Raw genomic sequence first — 23,470 nt, forward strand, 5'->3', positions numbered from 1 at the left:
GAAAGAGGGATCTACAGTGTCCTTTGAGCTATGATTCTCTTCTTCGGTTAAGAGTAACAATTCAAGGCACTGATTTATAATGCAGTTTATAAACCTCTTGCCCAGAGTTCATTTGGGCAACTCAAAGGTGAGATCCCTAAATACATATTTTCCGTGTTTTTCTTGCTCTGTGATTACATTAGAGAGATGGTTCTCAATCTCAGTGCTTTTAAAATACCCAGGTCACACTCCAAACCAAGTCTATTATAATCTAGATGTGATATGGGAAATGAATGGGATGCAGACCTCAGCAATTCTTTAAATATTCCAGATGGTTCAATACAATGTAATGACTGAGAATCCTGCAGGAGAGAAATACTATTCAAAACAATGGCTCCCAAAACTGACTCTCAGAATCACTGTAGTGGGTTTTGTAAACCAACTGATTCCCAGGCCTTCTCTCAGACCTGCTGGATCAGAATCTCCAAGGAGGTAGGTAGAGCCTCAGGTTTTGGGTTTTGTTTTGTTTTGTTTTGTTTTGTTTCTATAGTTGCAAAAATTTCCACAGGTAAAAAATTAATTTGGAATTGTTAACCTAGAATATTCAATGTCAAACCACCCTCATGCAGGGGATATCAGAAGATCTTTCAGAGAATAAAAATGTTGCCACAGCCTGGGCACTATGCTTGGTGATATAGACACTATTTCACGATGATTAGTGAGGTGGATATTAATTAATTCTCCCATTATACAAATGAGAAAATACAGATCAGGAATGCTCCCAGCCACCCAGGCAATCCTGACACAGAGTCAGAACTCTTCATAAATGGTTTCACACCTGATTATATCAGCATCAGTTTGTAAGAAACCCATGTTCTCAAGCCTCACCCTAGACTCAGGTGCTCTGGGGATGTGGCTTGACACCTGTTTCAGTCTGCAGTTTAGGTGATTTCAGTGGGCTCTAAAGTTTAGGAACCATTGCTTTATACTACATCTGCCTCTAATTCTGAAGCTCCTCATGGTGAGCTCAGTGAAATCCTGCACTAGTTCCTAAACAGATACTTTGTTTCAACACCACAATTTTTCACTCCTTTTGTTTCCTCCAAACCAGTTGACTTTGAGAGACACAAAATGGAAGGTAAGATAAGAATATGTAAGAATTTTGCCCTATGCAAAGCCAGGAAGAACAGAGCTACCTTTTGTAGGTGTTGGTCAAACGATATCACACTTGATGCTTTGGTCTGAATTAAAGGGGCTAGTCATCAATCATCCTGGTTTGCCAGAAACCGAAGGTTTCCAAGGATGTTTGTCTTTTAGTGCTACATTCATGAAAATCAAAGCCAAACCCTAAACATCTGCTCAGGGACAGAAAATAAGAGTATTTGATAACACTAGCTTTGTAAGCAAAGTAGAGAGATGGACAATCTTATCTCATTTTATAGTAAAGTAAATTTATATAAAGTTGTCACATCACAGTTCTCAAATGCCAACAATCCATGTTCTATATACTGAAACATGTCAAAATCTTTACCAATTCATGCCAAAATGAGAAAAATAATTAGGACATAGTTAATTTTAAAGCTAAATATACTTAAGCTTTAAAAATCTGCCCTTTGCTCTAAGATTAGTTTCTTATCTTTGATTATTTTTAAAATATCCAATTTTTTCTTCTTTTAAATTTTAGAATTATTTTATAACTTTTTAGAATCTTATATAAACAGAAACTTTGCAAAGATGCCCAGTTTTTGCTGTTGTTAACACCTTATATTGCCTTAGTACATTTGTCAAAAACCAAGAAACTGACATTGGTACATTATATTAAATTCTGAATATTTAGATTTCATTGGTTTTTCCACTAATTTCCTCTTTCTGTGCCATGAAATAATTTAGGGTACCATATTACATTAGCTTCACATTCATTTATTTTTAACTGGCAGCAAAAGTAAATAATATTTGTATGTCTTGAGAAGGGTGTTTCCACTTATGGCAAAATAAAAAGACTGGCAATCCTGTATTGATCCCCCAAAATTGTTTTGTTAAGATACTGGTCTAAGAAAAATAAAGGTCTAAGACATGAATTTTATGGGGATACTATTCAACCTAGAACAACTTCTCATCTCTTTAAGCATGGCTAAGCAAATTTTTATATTCATAATTCAAGATTTTCCTTCTGAGAAGTTTGGCTCAGAGGTATAAACTGAAGGTGCCTATTAGGACATCTAACATGATTAACCTGCATCTTAATCATTTTTAGCCAACCAATTTAGTTTCCCATAACTTCATTTTAAAATAAACATCCTTATTTTTATACAAATAGTATGGCAAACCAGATCTTCCATTCTATTACTAAGTAAAACAGAACTTCCCAAATTGCTTATTTTTAACCACAGAATAAGTCAAGAGAAATTATTTTTCAGCTGTCAGGTAATCATTACACACCCACTCGTGTAACAAATGTCTTATCAGGCTACTGAAAAATTTTAGGTTCCCACAAAGTGCTCCTCAGCAACAAATTACTGTAATGCAGAGAGTACTTACCAAGTTCTCTGAGATGCAGTTCTAAATTAGGAGAATGGAAAATCAATGTGGACCACATACAGTGACTACATAATTATAAACTCATGAAATTATAACTCTTTCCAGGAAACCACTACATCATTGTACCATTTTACAAATAATAAAATTTAAATGTGTTGCTCTATGTGGACTTTTTTAGCATAAGGGATATATATTACCTAAAATCTTTTTCTGTAGTTGATGTTTGAATATTAACAGGAAGAAATTTAATTGGCCAAAAAATAACTGCCCACACAGACCAAAGAAACATATCTGGCAGCCTTAAAATAAAGGAAGAATAAGAATAAGAATAAGAATAAGATCTATCAGAAAAGAATATTTCTGTTGTTTTCTTACTTAAAAAAAAAAAAGAAAACTATATGAGGGTCTGAGTTAAGGGGCAATAAAAAGCAAATTGTTTTTCCTCCATTTTTGCCATAAAATTATTCTCTTTTAATTTCATTTCTATTCTATCATCCTTCCATTCACTCCTTTTATGAAGAAAGAATAAAGAGACATTTTAATGGCCAAAAGTAGAGTCTGTTATAACATTTTTCTTTTCACCTGCACCTTGAGAATTATACTCTATGCCTAAGAAGTCCACACGACCTTCAGTAATCATTTTTACCCCTCCCTAAATGATTCTGGATTAGTCCAGGACTGATTTAAAGGTACAAAGGGTTAGCTTACTAAAGAGGAAGTTCTCAATGTCTGTTTTGGTTTAGATATGAGGTGTCCCCCAAAAGCTCCTGTGAGACCATGCAAGAATGTTCAGAAATAAAATGTTTAGATTATGAAAGCCATAAACTGATCAGTAGATCAACCCACTGATATGGATTATCTGTGCAGTAATAGGTAGGGGTGGTTGGAGAAAATAAGTCACTGAGGACATGCCTATGGGGTTTATATTTTGTCCCTGGTGAGCTGAGCTCCCTCTCTCTGCTTGCAGGCTGTCATGTCCTGAGCTGCTTTTCTTTGCTATACCCTGTCACCTCTGATCCAGAGCTATGAAACTGGCTGATCATGGTCTGCCACCTCTGAAATCATGAGCCCCAAATACACTTTTCCTCCTCTAAGGTGTTCTTGTCGAGTATTCTGATCACAGTGATGGAAAAGTTAACTAAAACAATGTCCCTTGGGAAAGGTAAATAGGTGTTTAAGGTTATATCTGATTTTTAACAAATAATGCTAAGTATATCAAATAAAGTGCTGGGGTTGTTTTCAGTACCTATTTCTATGAGCATAAACTGATCATTCACCATTTCTGGCTTTTTTTCCTATAAAATGAAGGAGGAAGTAGAAACAGGGTCCCTTCAGGTTCCATGATTTGCCAGCTATATTTAAAAAAAAAAATCAACTTTTTTTTTCCTTAAGTACCAGGACAACTTCAAAAGATTCAATATCTTGTAGACTGCATTTATCATAAAGAGATAAAATTTAAAACCAATTACAAAAGACATTTATAGGTTTGGAAAATATTTAAAAGTTAAATGTGAAAAAAATTGACTATTAAATTATTTCTAAAAATCTAAAGAATTTATGAATCACAAAAAAGTGGTAGTATAAATTATGGAATATATATACCTGAACAATGAAAAAAATCTATGAATTTCTTGGATGGTGTTAAAACAGTACTTAAGACCAAATTTTACACTCTTAAATCTTTATAGAAAAGAATGATTTTTAAAAAGAAAAAGAAAGAACATTGGTAATAAGTTAGAGATTAAATTCAACGAGTTCCCCAAAGAACAACAGAGAAGAAAATGTTTAAGTTAAAAAAAAAAAGGAAATTACAATGTAAGAAAAGAAATTACTATAAACAATAGTAAAGAAAGAGATAGTTCTTTGAAAATTTTTTATTTAATAAATGAAGTTTAACAAGATTGATAAAATAAAGAGTTAAGGCATAAAAAAAATAGAAATGACACAGGTTGATTCAGTAGTCAACTTTAAAAACCATCAAAGGATTTGAAGCCTGGGTTGAGGTTGTAGCTTAGTTAGAAGTGTGTATGCTTAGCACCAAAAGAAAACAAAGAAAAGGAGAAAGGAAGCAAATATAGCAAAATACTAACATATGTTAAATCTACACATGGATATCTTTTTGACATTTATATAATTTTTATATGTTTAAAATATATCAGAATTATAAAAACTTTTATCAAAGGTAAATTGCTGATACTTTATTACTTGAATTAACATTGATTTTAAAGTGGCTCTAAAGTAACTTATGAAGGAAAGAAACATAAACATGAACCTCCATACAGAAGATAATTTTGTGTCAAGTGAGCATAAGGATCACTATCTGGTTTTTATTTTTCCTGTTTAAAATCACTGCACATCTTTATAGCAAGGGAAATAATATGTTCTCCAAGACACCCCACACACATTGACACATTGTTGGGTGAACAGGAGAAATTACCCAACTTCCTAATGCTCGAATTCATTCATTTGCTTACTTTTTTCATTCATTAGATATTTATTGTATATTTTTTATATTTAGCATTTAAACATTGTTTCATTCAACAGATATTTATTACACATCATGCTAAATACTGAGTATGCATATAGTATAAGCTCTTGGAGTAACGTCTTATGCAATTTATAGACTAAGGACACAGAAGACTGTATTGTTAAGAAGTGGAGAGTGAGGGACAGCTATTGATGATGCTGACATATCCCCTATGCCATGAGCAAATTCAGAAGTTAGCAGTAAAAACTGGCAGAAGCCACCAAAGACTTGGCCAGAAATTCTTTGCAAGTTACCACTTTACCTCACTAAAGTATCAGAACTGATATTTATGGAGCACTTCCCACACCCAAGTTCCTGGCTCTGTGTTTTGTTTCCTTAACAGAAGAGGAAACTGAAGCACAGAGGAATAAATAAATTAAGACCACACAAACATGAACTAGCAAATTTAGGACTGAGTTTAGGTCCATTGAGCCCTAATGATATTTTTGGTCTAGATCTAAGCTTTATTGCCTCCAAACTATAGATCTGCCCTACACTGAGAAGCAAAAGAAGTGACTGGTCCCATCTGTTAATGCTTCTCAAGAAGCCCTTTTTAAATTTTATCTCAATGAGTAAAGTAGCACAGTCTCAAGGAGATGGCACATATTCAGCCCAAAGCTGTAACTGCTATGTGGAACATCTATGACCCCTCTCAGAACCACCAAGCAAACTCTCTACCTTCCACACACAGTTACAGACACATTTCCATATTTCCAGACTATTGAGACAAGAGAAAATAAAGAAGAGAGCCAATGGGTGAAGTCCACAAGGCGTTATCAGTCTTAATTCTTCAGGTTGTACCACTGCACTCCTACTTTTAACCTTTCCCCTGTATGCCACTTGATCCACCTCTGACTCTCCACCTCTCTGGTTTCTTTCTGTTGTTCTCATGCACCAAGATCCAGCATTAAGGACTTTGGGTCTTTACACATGCTAGTTCCACTCCCATTTTCACCTGCCAATTACTTACCTTTCAAATGTCAAAGTTAATATTATTTCATCAAGAATGTCTTGGGAACAGGTGTATGTAGCTCAGCAATAGAGTATGTGCTGAGTGTGTACAATTCCCAGCACCAGGGGACAGGAGTAACTTCTCTGGCCAACCAGAATTGGTCAGGTTTTCCATCAACCAGAATAGGTCAGGTTTTCCATCAAATTTCTCTTTTGGGCACTTATTATTTCTGTAATTTATAAGACTTTTTGGCAACTATTTGTACTATGTCTGCTACTCCTAATAGCCAAGTTTCACGACAGCAAAATTTGCACCATCTATTCTTAGAACCTGTATCCCTATGCCTGACCCATGACAAGCATTCAAATCATCTTTCCTGAATGAATGAGGGTTGAAAACACAAATAATGTATCTGAGAATATAGGCTTGTTTTTATTCTGCCACAAATCCCTAATGACAGCTTTCTAGAAACTTAAACTCCACATGCCTGAGTTTTTAGGGGTTTCCTATGGAGATAATCAAGTTCACCTGCATCTACCTCCTTTTCTACTTCATAGGTATAAAGAAAAGACTGCTATAATAAAATGTCAAGTGCAGTCCTGATCAATTACCATCCCACACATAAAATGGCTATAAACACTCAAACCACTCAATGCCAAGGATACTTATTCTCTGGCCTTTATTACTTGTTCTTATTTTTATAGTAGCCACTTATTTACTGGAAAGCAAGAGTTTTTATCAATAAACAAGAAGATAACTGTAGTTTAGGATAACACCAAGGGAATAAGTTATGATTTTTTTGTTTGTTTCATAGCAGTTAAAACTTACCAAAAACAACACTGCAACTTGCTGTTCAATTGTAATTACTCTAACAGTTCACTATGATTTTAAAAAGAAATTGCAGTAGTAGACTTGCAAAGACATTATATAATGAAAAGGCTGATTTTATCATTAGAATTACAACAGAAAACATATTCTATTATAAAAATAATTAGTTCTTTACATAGAAATACCATTAGTACTGCTTTGATTTTTTAAAGAATTTGTAGCTGAAAATGCCTTTTAATTCTATGGATAACATCTTGAATATTAACAGATGAAATAACTTTTAAACTTAATTGGGGGTAAAAAAAATCTTATACCAGAAAGAAAATAAAGGGCCTTTCTATTCAATAGGTTACAGAGCTCAGAAACAGAACCCATGCTGACAGCAGCTGTCACTTCTCATTTTTCCTTACTCCTAGCACTAGGATGCCTGACCTGTATCAACTGGTAATGGGCCAATATATTTTCTGAAGGCTATAGAGTTAAGACCACTTGCAATCTTTACAATGCCATTAAGGCAGCTGATGCATTATACATGATGATGGACCTCAAGCAACCTTGCTTCAGTCCCAAGAGAAAGCAAAATTTACTTAATCCCCAAAGAATTTTTTTTCCTATAATGCAAAAAGAATTAAATAATGAAATCTGAGATCTTCCTGAAACCACACTGATTACAAGATGGCAGAGGAGCATATGTCTGCCTGAGCCTGCCAGGGGGAAAATACACACACCATCAAGCTCATCAGGGAGACTAAATTTGCAGATGCCAAGTGATGGACAAAAAGTAAAGTTAGGAGACATACCTAGAATAACTAATGCTACATGTGAGGAGGAAACAAACATTTTCTCAGTTTGTTTATTAGATTTGTGTAGTTCTTGCATTCCCTTCCTGTGTTGGGGAAGAGAGTATTGAGAAAGACAAGGGAGGGGATGGAAGGGAACAGGAGGAGGGGGATGGGCATTTTAAAGCACCTTGGCAAGGATACAACCAAATATCTTTCAGTTTTCTGGCAGAATGATTACACCTTTTGGCTTAGTTACTCTTGCCCATAAAACTACACATTTTCTCCAGATGCAGATAAATGTATGTATATAGGCATCAGATAGGCATAAGAATTGAGCCATGTGTTTGCCATGTGCAAGAGAGCAACATATTTCAAACAGTAATAGTTTAGAAGCCATGGAGCTCCCCTGTAATGCACAATACACAATCCAATTCCCAAGGAGAACAAAGGACTAAAAATAAACCCAATAGTAAATGATTGAAAAAAGCATAGCATTTTTAGAAGGCATTTGATCCTCTTTGTAATAATGGAAATTTTATACTGGAATAATTGAGACTCACCTAAACCAATCACATCTTCAAATTATGGCTTACTAAAAACAACTGCTAAAGGCGATGTAATTGCAAATGGCAATATGTAAGTACTGTTGTTAAAATACTGGCATCCTAATTCCTCTGCTATTATAATTTTTTTACATAGGTAGACTATAGTGGATAACAGAACAAATTCTAGCATCAACTTCCTCGTCTCAAATCCTTTGGACTACTTAGTTCAACTTTCTGTGTCTCAGTGTCCTCATCTGCAAAATGAGGTTAACATTGGTATTCTGGGGGCTTAAGCAATTTAACTTAGGTGAAACTCTTAGAGTAGTGCCCAGCACATAGTAAGCACCTTATGTGTGTTTGTTATTATTACAACTACTGAGTACTTTTATTATTCTTCAGTCCAGTTATTGATCTTGATCCCATCAGGAAATCATATGATTCTAGGAGGTCCAGAGTGTGTCAAATGGGAAATCACTAGTAGTAAAAATAAGCACTATGGGGATATAATATTTATCAATTTGTAAAAATACAAAACTTCAGGAATGATATATTTCAGAACTATACCAAGTCATTACATTCTTTTTATTACCATTAAGATGAGTCTTTCATTCATGGAAAAAAATATGCCTTAAAGAAAGAAAATGGGTTTGAATTTGTAAGAAGAAGTTAACTCTTCCAAGCAAGTAGGGTTAAACCACCAGCAGAACAGCAATTATGTGCCCCTAAAGTAAGACTTAGTCACAGAGCCTGTGTTAATAGATAGCAAAAGAAAGGACAGCACTGTGTGGCAATTATGACTCTCCCTGGGACTCTCATATACTAACTATAAAATACGGTTTTTCTAGTTATACTTTTGTTCGGGATTTAAAACACTTCTATGAAAATATCATGGCTCTTACACTAGTAACAGAGGAAACCATGTCATCCTTATGTTACAATTCACTATTTTAAATGAAAGTATTTAAAAATGAACAGCAGCTTAAACCCACAGGACACAAAGGATAAGGTTTTCTGTGCTAACCCTATTTGCAAATACAGAATCATCTCTAAATAAGAAGATCCTGAAATTGAATTATTCTACCATCCTCAAATTTTAATTTAATAATTTCATATTAAATTACCATAAAATTAAGCCTACTTTGTGTGTGTGCATATATATATGTATGTGTATATATGTGTGTATATGTGTGTGTATATATACATATATATATATATATTTAAGAAAGCCTATATCTCCTTCATGTAGGATCTTTATATGCTGAAGTTCTTTAAAAAATCATTTTATGGCAATAGGGGCTAATAAAGTAATTAAAATATAATAAAACTTAGAGCTAGTCTAGCTACAGCTAATAAGCAAATGTTCATATGAAGAAGATATGTTGACAAATACATATTTTTAAAATCATTCTAGTTTTATTAACTGATCTACAGGCATTAAGTCATGGTTAAACTGTTTAAAAAATGAACTTGAGAAGAAATTTTTCCAAGTCATCTAATTTTAAAACTTGTTCTTTAGTGGTTAACATGATTTTATTAGTGTAAAAATAAACCATGTGTATAGATATGCCATCTCAAGTTTTCTCTCCTGACAAATTGAACCTAGGTGAGGTACCCAGATGTGCATACCACAGTCTATAACACCTTCTCCTGAAGTTCCCCTTTGTCCTGCAATAAAGGTTCTGCTCTCAGAGTTCATGCTCAGTGGTGAGAGCACTTAACCTAAATCTCCCAGAAAGTGCAGCAAGAAAAAAAAATTGACTCAAACATGTAGATCTGCCAAACATCCCTCTCACTGGTTCATTCATCACTTGGGATCACTTAAACAACTCTATGTACACACTCTGTTAAAGAATCTACGTTTCCCTAACTGAGAAAATGGAGAGCAAAAGCCACCTCAGTTTATGGTATGTATATATCTAAATAAAGCTGTTTAAAAGAAAAATCTGTTACTATGGCAGCAGAAGACCCTTCGAGGACTAACCAAGGGTCTTAGACTGACACTCTGTCCATCAGTCAGCCTTAAAATGCATATCACTGAGTTTCTTTACTTGGATAGAGGCCTCCCCATTTCCCTGGAGCCAAGGAAAATGCTTGAAACTTGGATTAGAAATTTGATGATAAAATTAGAAACTTAAGTGACAACTTCTATAAATAGATCTGTTTAAAAAAACTCCTTTCTAAAATCATCTTCCCAGGCCATGTGACTCAACTCCTGTCTAGGTGACTAAGTATTATCCAAGAGTCTCTTGGAAAAGCTACTGTAGTGAGAGCTCAAGACAGAAAGCATGCTTCTCAAATGTAAGGTAAAGTTGTAAATAAGAAAGTCATCTTGGAAGAGAAATACTGCTGCTGAGTTGTTCTAAAAATATATTAAAATAGGAAAAATGAGACAGAAAAAGCCTTAGTATAGATTACTTGGCAATAGTGGCTATTGCTTGCATTTCATCTCAAAGGCAGACTCCAAAACAAAAAGATAAACTAAAATGCTACTTGAAAAAAGGATAGGTCTCTACTTTAGAAGACTGATTGCTGATGCAGTGGTATAGATGGCTCTGTACTAATGTACGCAGCAAAATTTACTGCACATCAAAGCCTGGTTTTTCTTTCCTTCTTAATCACTTACTCTTCTTGTTTTATAGAAAGATTCTATATGGTAATGTAGTTTTGAGAATCAATAAGGAAACTCTCTATCCAGGATAAACAAAAGCAGACTAACTCTCCTGTTCATCTTTTCTGCTGTAATAAATATATATGAGACAACTTTGACAGTTTAATAGCTAATTTTGTACTCCTCTGGCCAAAAAAGAAACATTTCAAGCATTTCTGTACTATTCATGTATATGCAATGAATTTGAGAAAAATCTGTCTCATAAAAGGATATGTTAAGTAAAGGTCTTTTTTTTTTAAATTGAAGCAAAAAAAAAAAAAAAAAAAAAAAAAAAAGTAGAATGCAGTCCCTCACCTACATCTTACATAAACTAAATTCTATCACAAATGACCAACTGAAAAGGCATCCACAATATTATATCAAACATACAATTATTTGTGGTGCTTTTTAACACATAAAACAACTTAGAAGACATATTAAGAAACATATTTCTTTAACACATTGTGTACTTTTTGAATTATTTGAGTGTTAGGAATTATGCTCCTTGTAGAGAAATTTAGAAAAGGAGACAAGAGAAATCTTGAGTATATTTAGAGATGACAAGAAATTTTCTATCAATGCACTGAGGTTCACAGGAACTTACCAAGTTGGTGACAGTCACCATATTTAAAAAGTTTTCTAAGTGATTTCTTACATCCATCCTCTTTGGTATTTTTTTTTTCTGTCATCAGCACATTTATTGTAGAAAACAAAAACATGAAGGCAAGATTTTAAAAGGGTATCACTTTTTTAAGGAGGAAGAAATGAGTTGGAAATCTGACTTAGGAAATGAGTTCAAAGGGAATTTAGAGATTCTGCTGGAAGCAAAGGAACTGGCAGGGAGATGGTATTGTGCTGTTAGAAAATCTTTCATGGCACTGCAACCCCAGGGAAGGAAGATAGATGTGAAGAGCAGGACAAAAACCTTTCTGTAGAAAAACTCACACTTTCTCCTTGCTCCTAAATCAATTGCCCTATCACTCTGTTTCCAGAAATGACAGTGACCATTTCAGTTCAATTCAAAATATTTTAATGTAAATTACACTACATTTTATCAGAACAAAAGGTTCCCTGGAGTCACACTAACCTTTTTCCCCCTTAAGTAGACACTTTATTTTCTGACACCTGCTCCCCAACACTCAGCACTCTCTCCAATTCCTTAACCCATTTCCAGATTTCAACCTTGACCCACACTCTTGGATTCTTATCCATCTTTCTACTGCCTCTGTGAACACAATTAAGACTCTGAGACAATGATTCCTGAGTGTGCTGCAATCAAATGATAGAGTGATCAGTAAATGACCAAGCCAAAGTCAGTATTTTGTAATGAGTATCCCTACACACCCGACCTTAAGGTATACCCTTATTCCAGTGACAAGTTGGAATGTACATATATAGTAGTTTAGAAATAATTCGAGCTAATAAAAATAGATCTCAGTGGTCATTACTTTTGATATTATCAGAGATCCAACAATTTAACAAAAATACTATCAGAACTAATAATATTGATGACTGGTCATGATCTTTCACTGGGACATAATAAATCATGTATTTACAATGACATCATTTTTACTTTTTGACCCTCAGAAAATCTGCTCCCTCCCCATCAATATATGTTCCCAGCATACAAAAAGAATTTACCATTCCTCTCCCAGCCTTCTTAAACTAAGGTTATTTTCCCAAGATATTTATTCAGTGAACAACAAAATAGGTTTTGCATGGGAGCTTGTTTTTATAATTTTTGCCCAAAGCAACTGACTTTACAGAAAAACTATCTAATAATGTAATCGAATTTGAGAAACATACCTGAAGGGTCTTTAAATAGACTACCACTTTGGTTTCAGGATTAAAGGCTATAGAGAAGTAATTACTAGGAACCTCCAAAATGAGATGGGTATATAAAAAGAACAAATATCAAGTGGTGGCACATACCTGTAATCTCAGATACTCTGGAGGCTGAGGCAAAAGAATCATAAGTTCCAGGCCAGCCTCCAGAACCTACCTAGACCTATCTTCCTATCTTAAAAAAAAAGAATTTTTTTGAAAGGGCTCAGGATGTAGCTCAATGGTAGAGGACCTTTCTAGAATGTATCAGAACCTAGGTTTAATTCCTAATTACTGGAAAAAAAGAAACAAAGAAAAAAAAAAGGAAAGAAGAAAGAACAAATAGAATACATTTCAACTTTTATGACTATCCTATTTTGTGTAATATGGAATATATGGTAGATAATATGATGTAAGGGTCAGTTCTGGAGTTAGATAATCTAAGATTCAAAATGCAGCTCCACCACTTACTGCATTACTTTCTGAAAGCTATGTAACTTCTCCATGCCCTTGTTTTTGTAAAGTAGGATAATAGTTATATTTATAATCTTGGGTTGTTTTGAGGTTGGAATACAGATAAATTCATGTGCCTATCACATCATTCAGCAACAAATGTTATTTATTACTATTATTTGTATTATAATACTGAGCCTATATAAATGGAAATTTCAAATTTTTCAAATAAGCAGAATACTGGCAGCTTTCAGTTTCAAGACATAAAAGCTAGCTAAATATAAAACAGAAAACTGCATGACTTAGCCTCAGTTGCCACTGTTCACCAATTCCAGTTTCCTTTGTCTTATAAATCCAGAGCCACAGTTCTCTACAATCAAAATGAAAAAAATGCATTCCCAAAGGATTCTGATTAGTTAAAGCTTTATTTTAAAATTCTTTTTAAAGTGTTTATCAACCACTTAACAGTTCTCCCTAAATAAAAGGGTAAATTTAGAACTTACTTTTTGACTAAAAATAAAAATGAAATGTAAATGAAAGGTGAGATTAATATGCTTAATAAAGGAACAAACAGTATCTATCTTTTTTCTGTATAAAGATTATATTTGTAAGCTTTGGGGAAATTTTTTTAAAAATAAAAGTTTTTTTTTCCAGTGTTTTATTTTCTTAAAAATAAAAGTTTTAATAAAACTTTATAATCAGTATTATGCATACCTATCTGACTAGGATAAACCTGCCTTCAATGAAACATAAGACCCTGCAGATAATACAAATTGTTGTTAATCCATTAAGTCCTAAGTTTTCAATTTTGCAAATACTTCAGTGAAATTGACATGGGTGCATTAAAATAGACTGAAAATCATAATATAAAGCTTATATATTCTTTATTATCATTAAGAATGACAATGCAGATTGTCCTTTAAATAGGACACTGGGACAACATAGCATCTTTTACATATATAAACTATCCCATAAATAGGACATTGGCAAATATGATATCTGGGATGATAGGACGACATGGGTTAAGGAACAATCACTGAAATATATTTCATTGTACTCTAAATATAAAAGTGGAATCAACACTAAAATCTAGACTGTGGAAAACTATATAGGATAAACAATCTGGTTTCTTCAGCAAATAAATTACAAAGGAGAAAGATAAATTTTAAAATTTATTTAAAAAACTCAACAGGCAAAACTAAACTAAAAGGATACATACTTCAGTGATAAAACTATAAACAAAAGTACAGAAAAGATACTCATAAAATCAGGTTGGTGTTTGCAAGTGTCATAGGAAATGTGGGTTGGGTGTATGAAACAGCATGTGCAAGAGCTGACCAAGCTCTACAGCTTGACCTGGACAGAGGATGTAAAGGCGCTTGCTTTTAATTAATCGACCCATATGATGTTTGACATGAATTTCTGTGTTGATGTTATATTTTTATAATTGAAAAGATTTTTAAAACAAATCTATAATCTGAAAGATTCACCAAAGCAACTATCACATATTTTTCATGCTAATATATTCCTTTCCCTACATTCACATTCACACCCTTAAATCAAATGCACTGCATCTGAGTTTTCACAAAAATTCTGTGGCCCTTGAGCAGAATCATTTAATGAACTGGTTTCTGGCCACAGTTTAAATCTGGTACAATGATTTTGACTATAATTTTGCCTCCTCAAGGAAGCATATTCATGACAACCAACAGAAAAAAAAAATTCTGAATTTGGGCTGGGGTTGTAGCTCAGTGGCAGAGCACTTGCCTAGCACTTGTGAGGCACTGGGTGTGATCCTCAGTACCACATAAAAATAAACGAATAAAATAAAGGCATTGTGTCCATCTACAACTAAAAATATTTTTTAAGAATTCTGAATTAAGCTTTCCATTTCATTTCATTTCACCTCAGTCCTAAGACAAATGCCAACTCTAAAAAACAAACAACAATGCAGAAAAAAATAATTCCACAAAAACTTATTTGTAAGTCTCTTGAGGGAGGTTCTGTGGGCTAGATTGTATTCCCCTGCAAATTCCCATGTTGAAGTCCTAACCCCCAGAACCATACAAAGACATAGGAGAAGACAATGTACAAGCCTAGGACAGAGGACTCAGAAGAACCAACCCTGGATACCTTGATCTCAGACTTCTAACCTCCAGAACTGTGATATAAAAGATTCCTATTGTTATTTTACAACATTCATAGCAAACTACTACAGAAAGCAAAGAAATGGTTAAAAAAAAATTAAGGCTTTCTTTTTTAAAAGGCAGTAGAAGGAAAGAGAAAAAGTATGAAATGTTATTTTACTTGACTCATAATAATAGTGGAAAGAAAAGTTTTAGAGAATTCTGAGTTATTAATAAAGAAAGAGAACTCTATCAGATTCCATTAAAAAGGAAACATCCCAGAGAACTAAGAACAGAGGGCAAGACATGAGGGAACCAGCAGGGAAGTAATTGACTACTGACTTTGGATTTTATGAGCAGGATTTAGCACTTTCAATATGGTTCCTGAAAAAAAACCCAGGAGAGAATTTTGAGTGAGATTTTTAAATGGACTGGAAACACATGGAGGTGATGGGTGAAATCAAAGTCGTTTTCTTAAAGGGAGAAATATCCTCTGGCACAAGGGTTTGGATGAAGTTCATATTTACTATTTTCCTGGTTTGATAGGCTAAAAGGTGCAGAAAACCATCAACAAAGAAAATGCAATTCTCGCGCTGCAAAACAGCAGACTGTGCAGGAAAGTCAGTGCTTTGTGGGTTATACTGTATATTCATGGAGCCTTACAACCCCCGAGCAGAGTACACTTGGCTGATTAAGTGTGAGTTTCCTAAAAAGGATATTACTACAAGGAAGGCAGACAGCTGTTTGTTGGATCACCCCTCCATGCTCACACTTGCATTCCACCACTCCCCTGACAGACAGATGGGAATGGACAAGGAACTGCCTGGGTCCTCTCCTCTTTAACAAAGCAAGAAGTAACTCTGCATTTAGAAAAACAGTTTCAAACAAACAAGAGAAGTGAAGCCAATTAAACAGAGGTGAGAAGAAAAGGAACCATAGACTCTAACTCTAGGTAACTAGGTAACTTTTTTTTCTAAATATAAGCAAAATAACTCCATTATCCTATGTCCTACCTAGAAGTATCTGATATTCTTTCTGCAGAAAGGCAGTGATATAAATCAACCATTCAATTAGTCTTAAATCTGAAATAACTTTCTAGTCTAATTATTACACTTAGGTCACTTGTAAAAAAAATAAGCAGACTTTGATTTTGCATTGGTTAGAAATGTATTGATAATACAGGTTAAGCATACCTCATCTGAAAATCCACAACCAAAATGCTCCAAATCCAAAAAATATTTGATCATCAACACAAAGCTCAAAAAGTTTCATATTTTGGAGCATTTTTAATTTTGGAGTTTGGGTTAAAGATGCTCAACCAGGAAAAATCTATGCAAATATTTCAAAGTCCAAAAACATTATGAAATTTTAAATACCTCTGGTTCCAAACATTTCAGGTAAAGATGTATTTACTAATGAAATGTAATGTCTGAAATTTGCTTTAAAATACACGAAATTATTGTAATGTTGACAACTGCTGATGCTGGAAGATGGATGTGAGAGCCATTCACTATATTATTATCATTATTATTATTATTATTTCACTTCTGTATATTTGACATTTTCCATACTAATTTTCTTGGGTTGGGCATATAGTTCAGTGGTAGAGTGCTTGCCTGGCATGTACAAGGCCCTGAGTCTAATCCCCAGCACCATAAAAAGAAAAGAAATTATTTCTATTTAACATATACAAATAATTGAAAATTCAATTTTCTTCTGGTACTGTTTAAATAGGAAAATGTAATTTATTTTGGTTATCAAGAACAGAATTCAATTTGAATAAAAGACTACTATAGTAATATAGGTAAACAGAAAAATGGTGAACACAGGCTTTATGGGAAAACAACATAGGAAAATGTTCATAATATGTTACAGTGTTTACTAAAAAACAAGTAAGATATAATATTATAGATATGTATGGCGCTATGTAAAAATGTAAATATGTGAGACCAAAAAAACACTAAAAGGAAATGCAACGAAATGGAAACAAATTCCCTCTGTCAGTGATGAGTTTAAGGTGATTTTTTTGCTTTACACTTTACTTAAATGTTTTAAACTGGTAATCGGTAAAAGAAATATGAACGAATGGCATATTATCAGATAATGTAGAAGAGAATGCTTGAACACTTCAGAAGAAACATACACTTGACCAAACTCACACTGAACAGAAGCCCTACACTTGGGTTCTGTTAGTCTCCCATACCCTAACATTACACCATAGTCCATCATTACACTGGGGAAAAACACATTCTCTGACTCTGGAAGAGGGTTCTACTTATCTTTCAAGGTTTTCAGGGTTTACTTATTATAGTCAGTATCTTGAGATACATCTTCAGGTAGTTTAAATTCCCTGAAATGTCTAGAAGATCTAATGATTTTACACTTTACTTGGGGTAAGTCTTGCACACATGAATGCAAAGTCGTGAACCTATTCTGCATCTGAGAGTTCACCTCATGAACTAAGAGTTAAGCTTGAAAGCAAATTTCAGAAAGTATTTTCTATGACATAATCTAAAAATAGCTGCTTACAACTACCTCAATCCCACAAAATATAATCACAATAATTTGATGGTGTGCTAAGAATTTTTTTTCTAATAATTGAAAGTTTAAATTTTTTTCAAGAGGGTGAAAACTTTCTTAATAAACTACAAAATATTTTAAAACCTCAAAACTGTACAATAGAGGTATCACTGAAAATTGAAATTATGTTCATTTGTGTATTGCAGTATCAAATTTTCCTCCAAAGTAGAAAAATTCACTTACTTTGCTTTGCACAGTCTTGCCTCCATGTTCGATGTGCCTCTCTATGTAATCCGAGGACAACAAATCACTGGAATGACAAGAAGAAAGGATGACTAAAGAGGATCCTGAGAAGTTGAAGTCTCTGAAACTCGAGATCAAGTTCACGCACATCTGCTTTAACGATTCTTTAACTATATTTTAAAACAATGTCAACTCTACAGAGAAAGAACAAACCCAGTATTTCCAAAATGAGAGGAGGTTGAACTGACAATACCACCTGTCATCCAGTTGCTCATCAGCAAATTGCCTAGGTAATTCTAAGAAACTCCTGTGAGCAGGCCTTCCCTTTCCACCCTGCACTAGAGATTGAATCCAGGGGTGCTCTGCCACTGAGCTAACCCTTTTCATTTTGAGTTGGGGTCTTGCTAAGTTGCCCAGGCTGGCCTAGAACCTGGGATTCTCCTGCCTCAGTCCAGAGTAGCTAGGATAATTAGTGTGCACCACATCCAGCTTCAGCACACCTTTATTTTAAAGACATTTTATTCCTGTTTTTTCCAAACTTCAACTTTTTATCAAAAAGTTTAATTGACAACCGTAGCTTACCATTTCTTTATGAGTTATGTGTGTTATTTTTATCTGACAAATTACTGGCTTCCATCACACACAAAAAGAAGGAGAAAATTAAAAGAAATGAAAAGGAATGTACTATAAGCATTTTAAAATAATTTTCTTTTCTTTAAGTCTCTTCTAAACAGTACCTTCTTATATAAATTTAAATATTCATATAACCTTAAATATGCTTTAATTCTATATGTGAAAAAATTTCCCTTTTAAAAGAGGTACCTCAAGACATAATTTCCTTAAGAAGTCTTAATTTTTGAAAGCAGTAAAATTGTCATCCATAAATAAAAAGAATATATGAAGTTAATAATGCTACTCCATTTAAAGATATTGAGCCAACTAAAAAATCTTTTTTCAAATACTTTGTAGGTTACCCAGCCAAAATTATCACCATCATAACAGTTAATATCTGAGCACATAGGCCCATCATGATAAGCACCACACCTACAATTGCTTGAAATAAAAATAGATTGTGCAAATATGCATTACATTCATGCAGGCACCATAAGGTTCTAGAATCTGATGCTTATGTTACCATTTAGGAAACCTATAATTATAGCCTAAGTCCATGCTTCATTTGTCTTTGGAATACACTTTCATATTAACTTTATATGGGAATTAGCCAGGATGCTCTAAGCTGCAAGCTGCAGAAAACATAACTAAAAGTGGCTAAAACAAAAAAGACCTTTATTATCTTGTTAGAAATTCCAGGTCAAGTGTAATGTGAATTTGCCTTTGAAAATATTCTGATTTGTTAGGTGAATATATTTGAAGATTATAAAAAATACAGACAAAACCTCTAAAACATTTTAAGTATAGATGAGTAGTTAGTAAGCAAAATTTTGTTAGATGTGGGCAGAATTCATATGTTATTACTTCATAGTAAAACCTCATATTTATCATCCATTTACAGAAAGGAATGGATGCTCAAGAGAAAACTAATACATCCATTAGAAACCTAGGTAATAAATGTTTATGATATACTAAATAAGCAAGAGACATTTAACACTCGGGATATACTAAATGTGCATACCCAATCAATATTCGTGAGGTCTTAGTTCAGTCACTGACTTGTGCTACCCAAGGTTTCTTGTCGGGGTCTTAAGCCCCCTTGCTCTTCTCTACCAGCGACAAGGGAAGGGGACACTCCCCAACAAGGCCAGACCGGGATAGGTAGGGCCAACTGGAGGGGCAGAGGACAATCAGACTCGTCAGGGAGACCAGTCACAGCAGGAACTCGTTTATTGAGGAAGTCACACAGCTTTTATGTAGGGTGGAGGCTAGGGGGAACCAATCAGCTTAAAGGTCAGCAAGTGGGGGGGGGGGTTCACGCAGGCGAGAGTCCCATAGGACTATATGGAAAGCACAAGCTGATCACATTGGCAGAACTGTCGTTAACCAATCCCTGACAGTGGTCCGATTTATCGTCATTAACTTTTGAAACTGCCTTTGAGGGCTTGATCTTGCTCACCCACCAGGGAGGAAGGAGTCAGCCTGAGTTAGTTAACATGTCATTAGTCCCAACAGTTTCTCAATTTCAACCCTATGGACATTTTAGGACAGATAATTTTTTTGTCTTGGGAGGCTATCTTAAGCATTACAGTATATTTAGTATTACAGTATATTTATATTTAGGGTAGAAGTATTGTGGCTTTTACACACTAGATACCAGTATAGCTCCAACACACCCCAGTCATGACAATAAAAATGTCTCCAGACATAACTAAATGTACACTGAGAGAAGCACTCTGGTTAAGAACAACTGCTAACATTCATTCTTGTTCCATATGGTCTCTGTCCAAGAATCACAAACCCATGAGTGTTCGTCAGGTTAATTGGCATGCTACAGCTGCTGACCAGGCACACTTGCCCTGTGTCTTTCATATACAGCAATTGGGTGCCTCTAGTTCAGGGCACCTACCATCTGTGAGACTTGCCCAAACTTCCTGGTGCTGATTACCAAATTATCAGCGAGGAAGACAAGTACAGCAGAGAAACAGGATATACGAACACTATACACTCTAGGATTAGCTGGCGTGGTCCTTCTCACCCAAGTGCACCCTATGCTGAATACAGGATATGCCCATCCTTTTCCTCTTATTTCCCACTGTGCTTAAGTAGATTTAACAAAGTTCAAGTTGAGGATCTCAGTTTGGTTTGTGGAGGTTTTCTGCCTCCTGACCTCTGGGAGAGCTCTCCTGGTAGCATACTTGGAGGTTACCATTGCATCAAAGCAAATTTCCCAATAAAGGCACTTCAAGGGTTGGTTCATGTGGTAGCTCAGCACCAATTAATACAATCAAGAGTGTGTTCAACTTTCTGCTGTCATCAATCAGTATGGAGGTGGACCTGTTCTCTTAATTGTCTCTTCTCATGACCTTAACATAGCTGTTGAAATTCAAAACATCTCATGAAGATAAAAAAATATCTCATGGTTAAAAAACAAAAAGTCTTGTATTTCTTTAAAAGAATGAGTAAACACTTCACAAAAAGCACCTAGCATTCATCTTCTCTAGTATCTTATGCAAGAATTATATTATATGACTACTCAAGAGAGTCAAACAGTATTAGGGGAAAGGCGGGTAGTGGAGAGAATAGCTTTGTACAGCCAATCAACAACTGTCTTTCTTCTTCTTCTTTTTTCATGGTTATGTCACATATTTTGCAAATTTCCAAGGACTTCTGACAAAATAGTGAAGCAGCACAATAGAAACCTGCCTCTAAGAAAATCAGTAATTACTCCAGCATCCTCATCGCAGCCTGCTAACCAAGCCCAGAGTCAAAACAGAAGAGGTGGCAGCCAAATTTTTGCAAAAGACTGTCCCCTGGCCTTGCTACCAGTCTGAAACAACAGCCCCAGAAGTGAGAGAGAAACACTACCTCAGGAAGGCAGTTTTTATTAGCACACTCAGCCAGGTTCCTTCTCTGGGGAATCTGAAAGAGTAAATGAAGAAAAACAAACAAACAAACAAACAATCCTTCAGTTGATGAAAGAAAGAGAAGCAGAAAAACAGAAATAAGCAGAGAGTTGAGAGAAATCAAGTTGTACCACTAGTGAATATCAGAGTGAAAATCCCAAATCTCAGCAGCTAAAGTCCACAAACCCAAAACAGCCCATCCCTGCTGTTGGACTTCCCTGGAATCCTATCTCCACCACTGTCACAAAATTAAATTCCCATTATCAAGCTAGCATGAATGAAATCAAAAGCACCTAAGCAAAACACTCCACAGAGGACAGCAGTTGTAGCAGTAGTAATAGCAATAATAATTTTTTAAATAAACAACTTTTAAGTCTTCCAGGTTTTCAAATTTCAAGGGAACATTTTCCTTCGAATTATAAAATCTAGGCATTAAGAGAGCATGAGTCACTGAAGGAATTTAATTACAGCAAAGAAAAACATTCTGCTGGGGAATTATGCAGCTATTTCTACCAAGCCTCTATATCTACAAGTATTGCTAGAAAATGTTCCATGTAATTTAAACCAAAAACAGCCCATGCAATTTTGGTTTTGTTTGTTTGCAGTATTGTGAAAGTATGCTAAGTATTGTTATTTTAATTATTAGGCTGAAAAACCTCCTATTTAAAAATGCCACTGTTCCTTCTACTGAAGCATAAAATCCTCCTTACTTGAATCAAGTCTGAAAACACAAGTAAATCTCTTGAAGTCTCCTGAAGTAGAGATAAGCAAATCTACCTGCTGTTCTTTTTCTTAGAGCATCCATTATTTATTGAGGAGCTCCTCATATCATTTTAAGTGGAAACAAACAGAAGTTCTCCTTAGCATAGAGGAAGTTTTACTTCACTCTGTATATAGATAAGGTAGAATTCATTCCATGCTAACAACTTATTCAATACTTATGTGTATGAATGCTTCTTCTTGACCTTTGAAAGACAGAAATAAAAACTATTTTCAATCAAATTCAAAGGCCACTCATTTTCTAAAAGAAGAGATGGTTTTATAATTTAAAAATATATTCTGAGTCCCCTCCCAACACTTTCTTTTCATTTACATGCCATGGGAAGCCTGGAATAAGCAAAACAAATTCAATGTAAACATTACCAATCACAATAATGACTATCCAGCCACTCATGAATCCGAGGCAGCTATTACAGTACAAAAGTTTTGGAGTATATTTGATTTTTCCATCTAACAGCTGCCATTTACTACTATATAACATTGGTCAAGTTATTTAACAATTATGAACATAATTTGCCATGTCTAAAATGAACATCATAAAGTAGGTACGGTATTAAACCAGAGCATAAGTACTATCAATAACCAAATACCTACCATTTTTTCACTGCCATTCACCCCTGTCTTATCCACATAAGCCAGTTTACATTCCATGATCCATAATGATAATCCCCCAGTCATACAGAGTGTCCTTATGCTCTCTCTCTCTCCCTTTCCATTTTACTAACTTGGCTAAACATCAACTGTGGTAAAACTTAATTCTTCTATAAATCAACATCTAACTCCAAGAAACAGAACATCTGCGTGATCACAGGTTCAATTTAGTTATAAATAGACCCCTCAGTACAACATTGCCAATAAGTCTATTATATTCTAGTCTCTTACTCTAAGAAGACCCTTCTGAATATCTCTCCTCTCAAATCTCCAAAGGGATCCTGCATCACTGACCCCTAATGATGACTTCACTTTTCTATATTCATGGAGAAAATGTGAACAGATGAGCACTGCCTTACCTTTCCAATCTACCTGCACCTGTTTCTGAGCCAGGCTCTACTAGGATGTTGAACAGGCATCTCAAACTCAACATATTTGATGCATAACCAAATCTGCTAGCCAAATCCCAGTGTTCAGATCTATATTAAAAAATGTATCCTAAGTAATAATTCGACTGTGAAGAAAACTTGGGGGCACCACCTTAATCAAACAATCAC

The 23,470-nt window shown here is 34.6% G+C and overlaps 1 protein-coding gene across 15 annotated transcripts in view; it reads right to left on the minus strand.

Moving 5' to 3' along the window:
- The window catches only part of Adam22 (ADAM metallopeptidase domain 22), a 212,192-nt gene that overhangs the window by 95,244 nt on the left and 93,478 nt on the right, over positions 1-23,470 (minus strand). For all 15 annotated transcript variants that reach the window (XM_047562721.1, XM_047562717.1, XM_047562714.1 and 12 more), the window contains exon 4: positions 17,965-18,031. In XM_047562721.1, coding sequence (XP_047418677.1) covers positions 17,965-18,031 — 67 coding nt within the window. The remainder of the gene's footprint in view (positions 1-17,964; positions 18,032-23,470) is intronic.

This window comes from Sciurus carolinensis, chromosome 8 (assembly GCF_902686445.1).
Source record: "Sciurus carolinensis chromosome 8, mSciCar1.2, whole genome shotgun sequence".
Taxonomy (NCBI): Eukaryota; Metazoa; Chordata; class Mammalia; order Rodentia; family Sciuridae; genus Sciurus; species Sciurus carolinensis.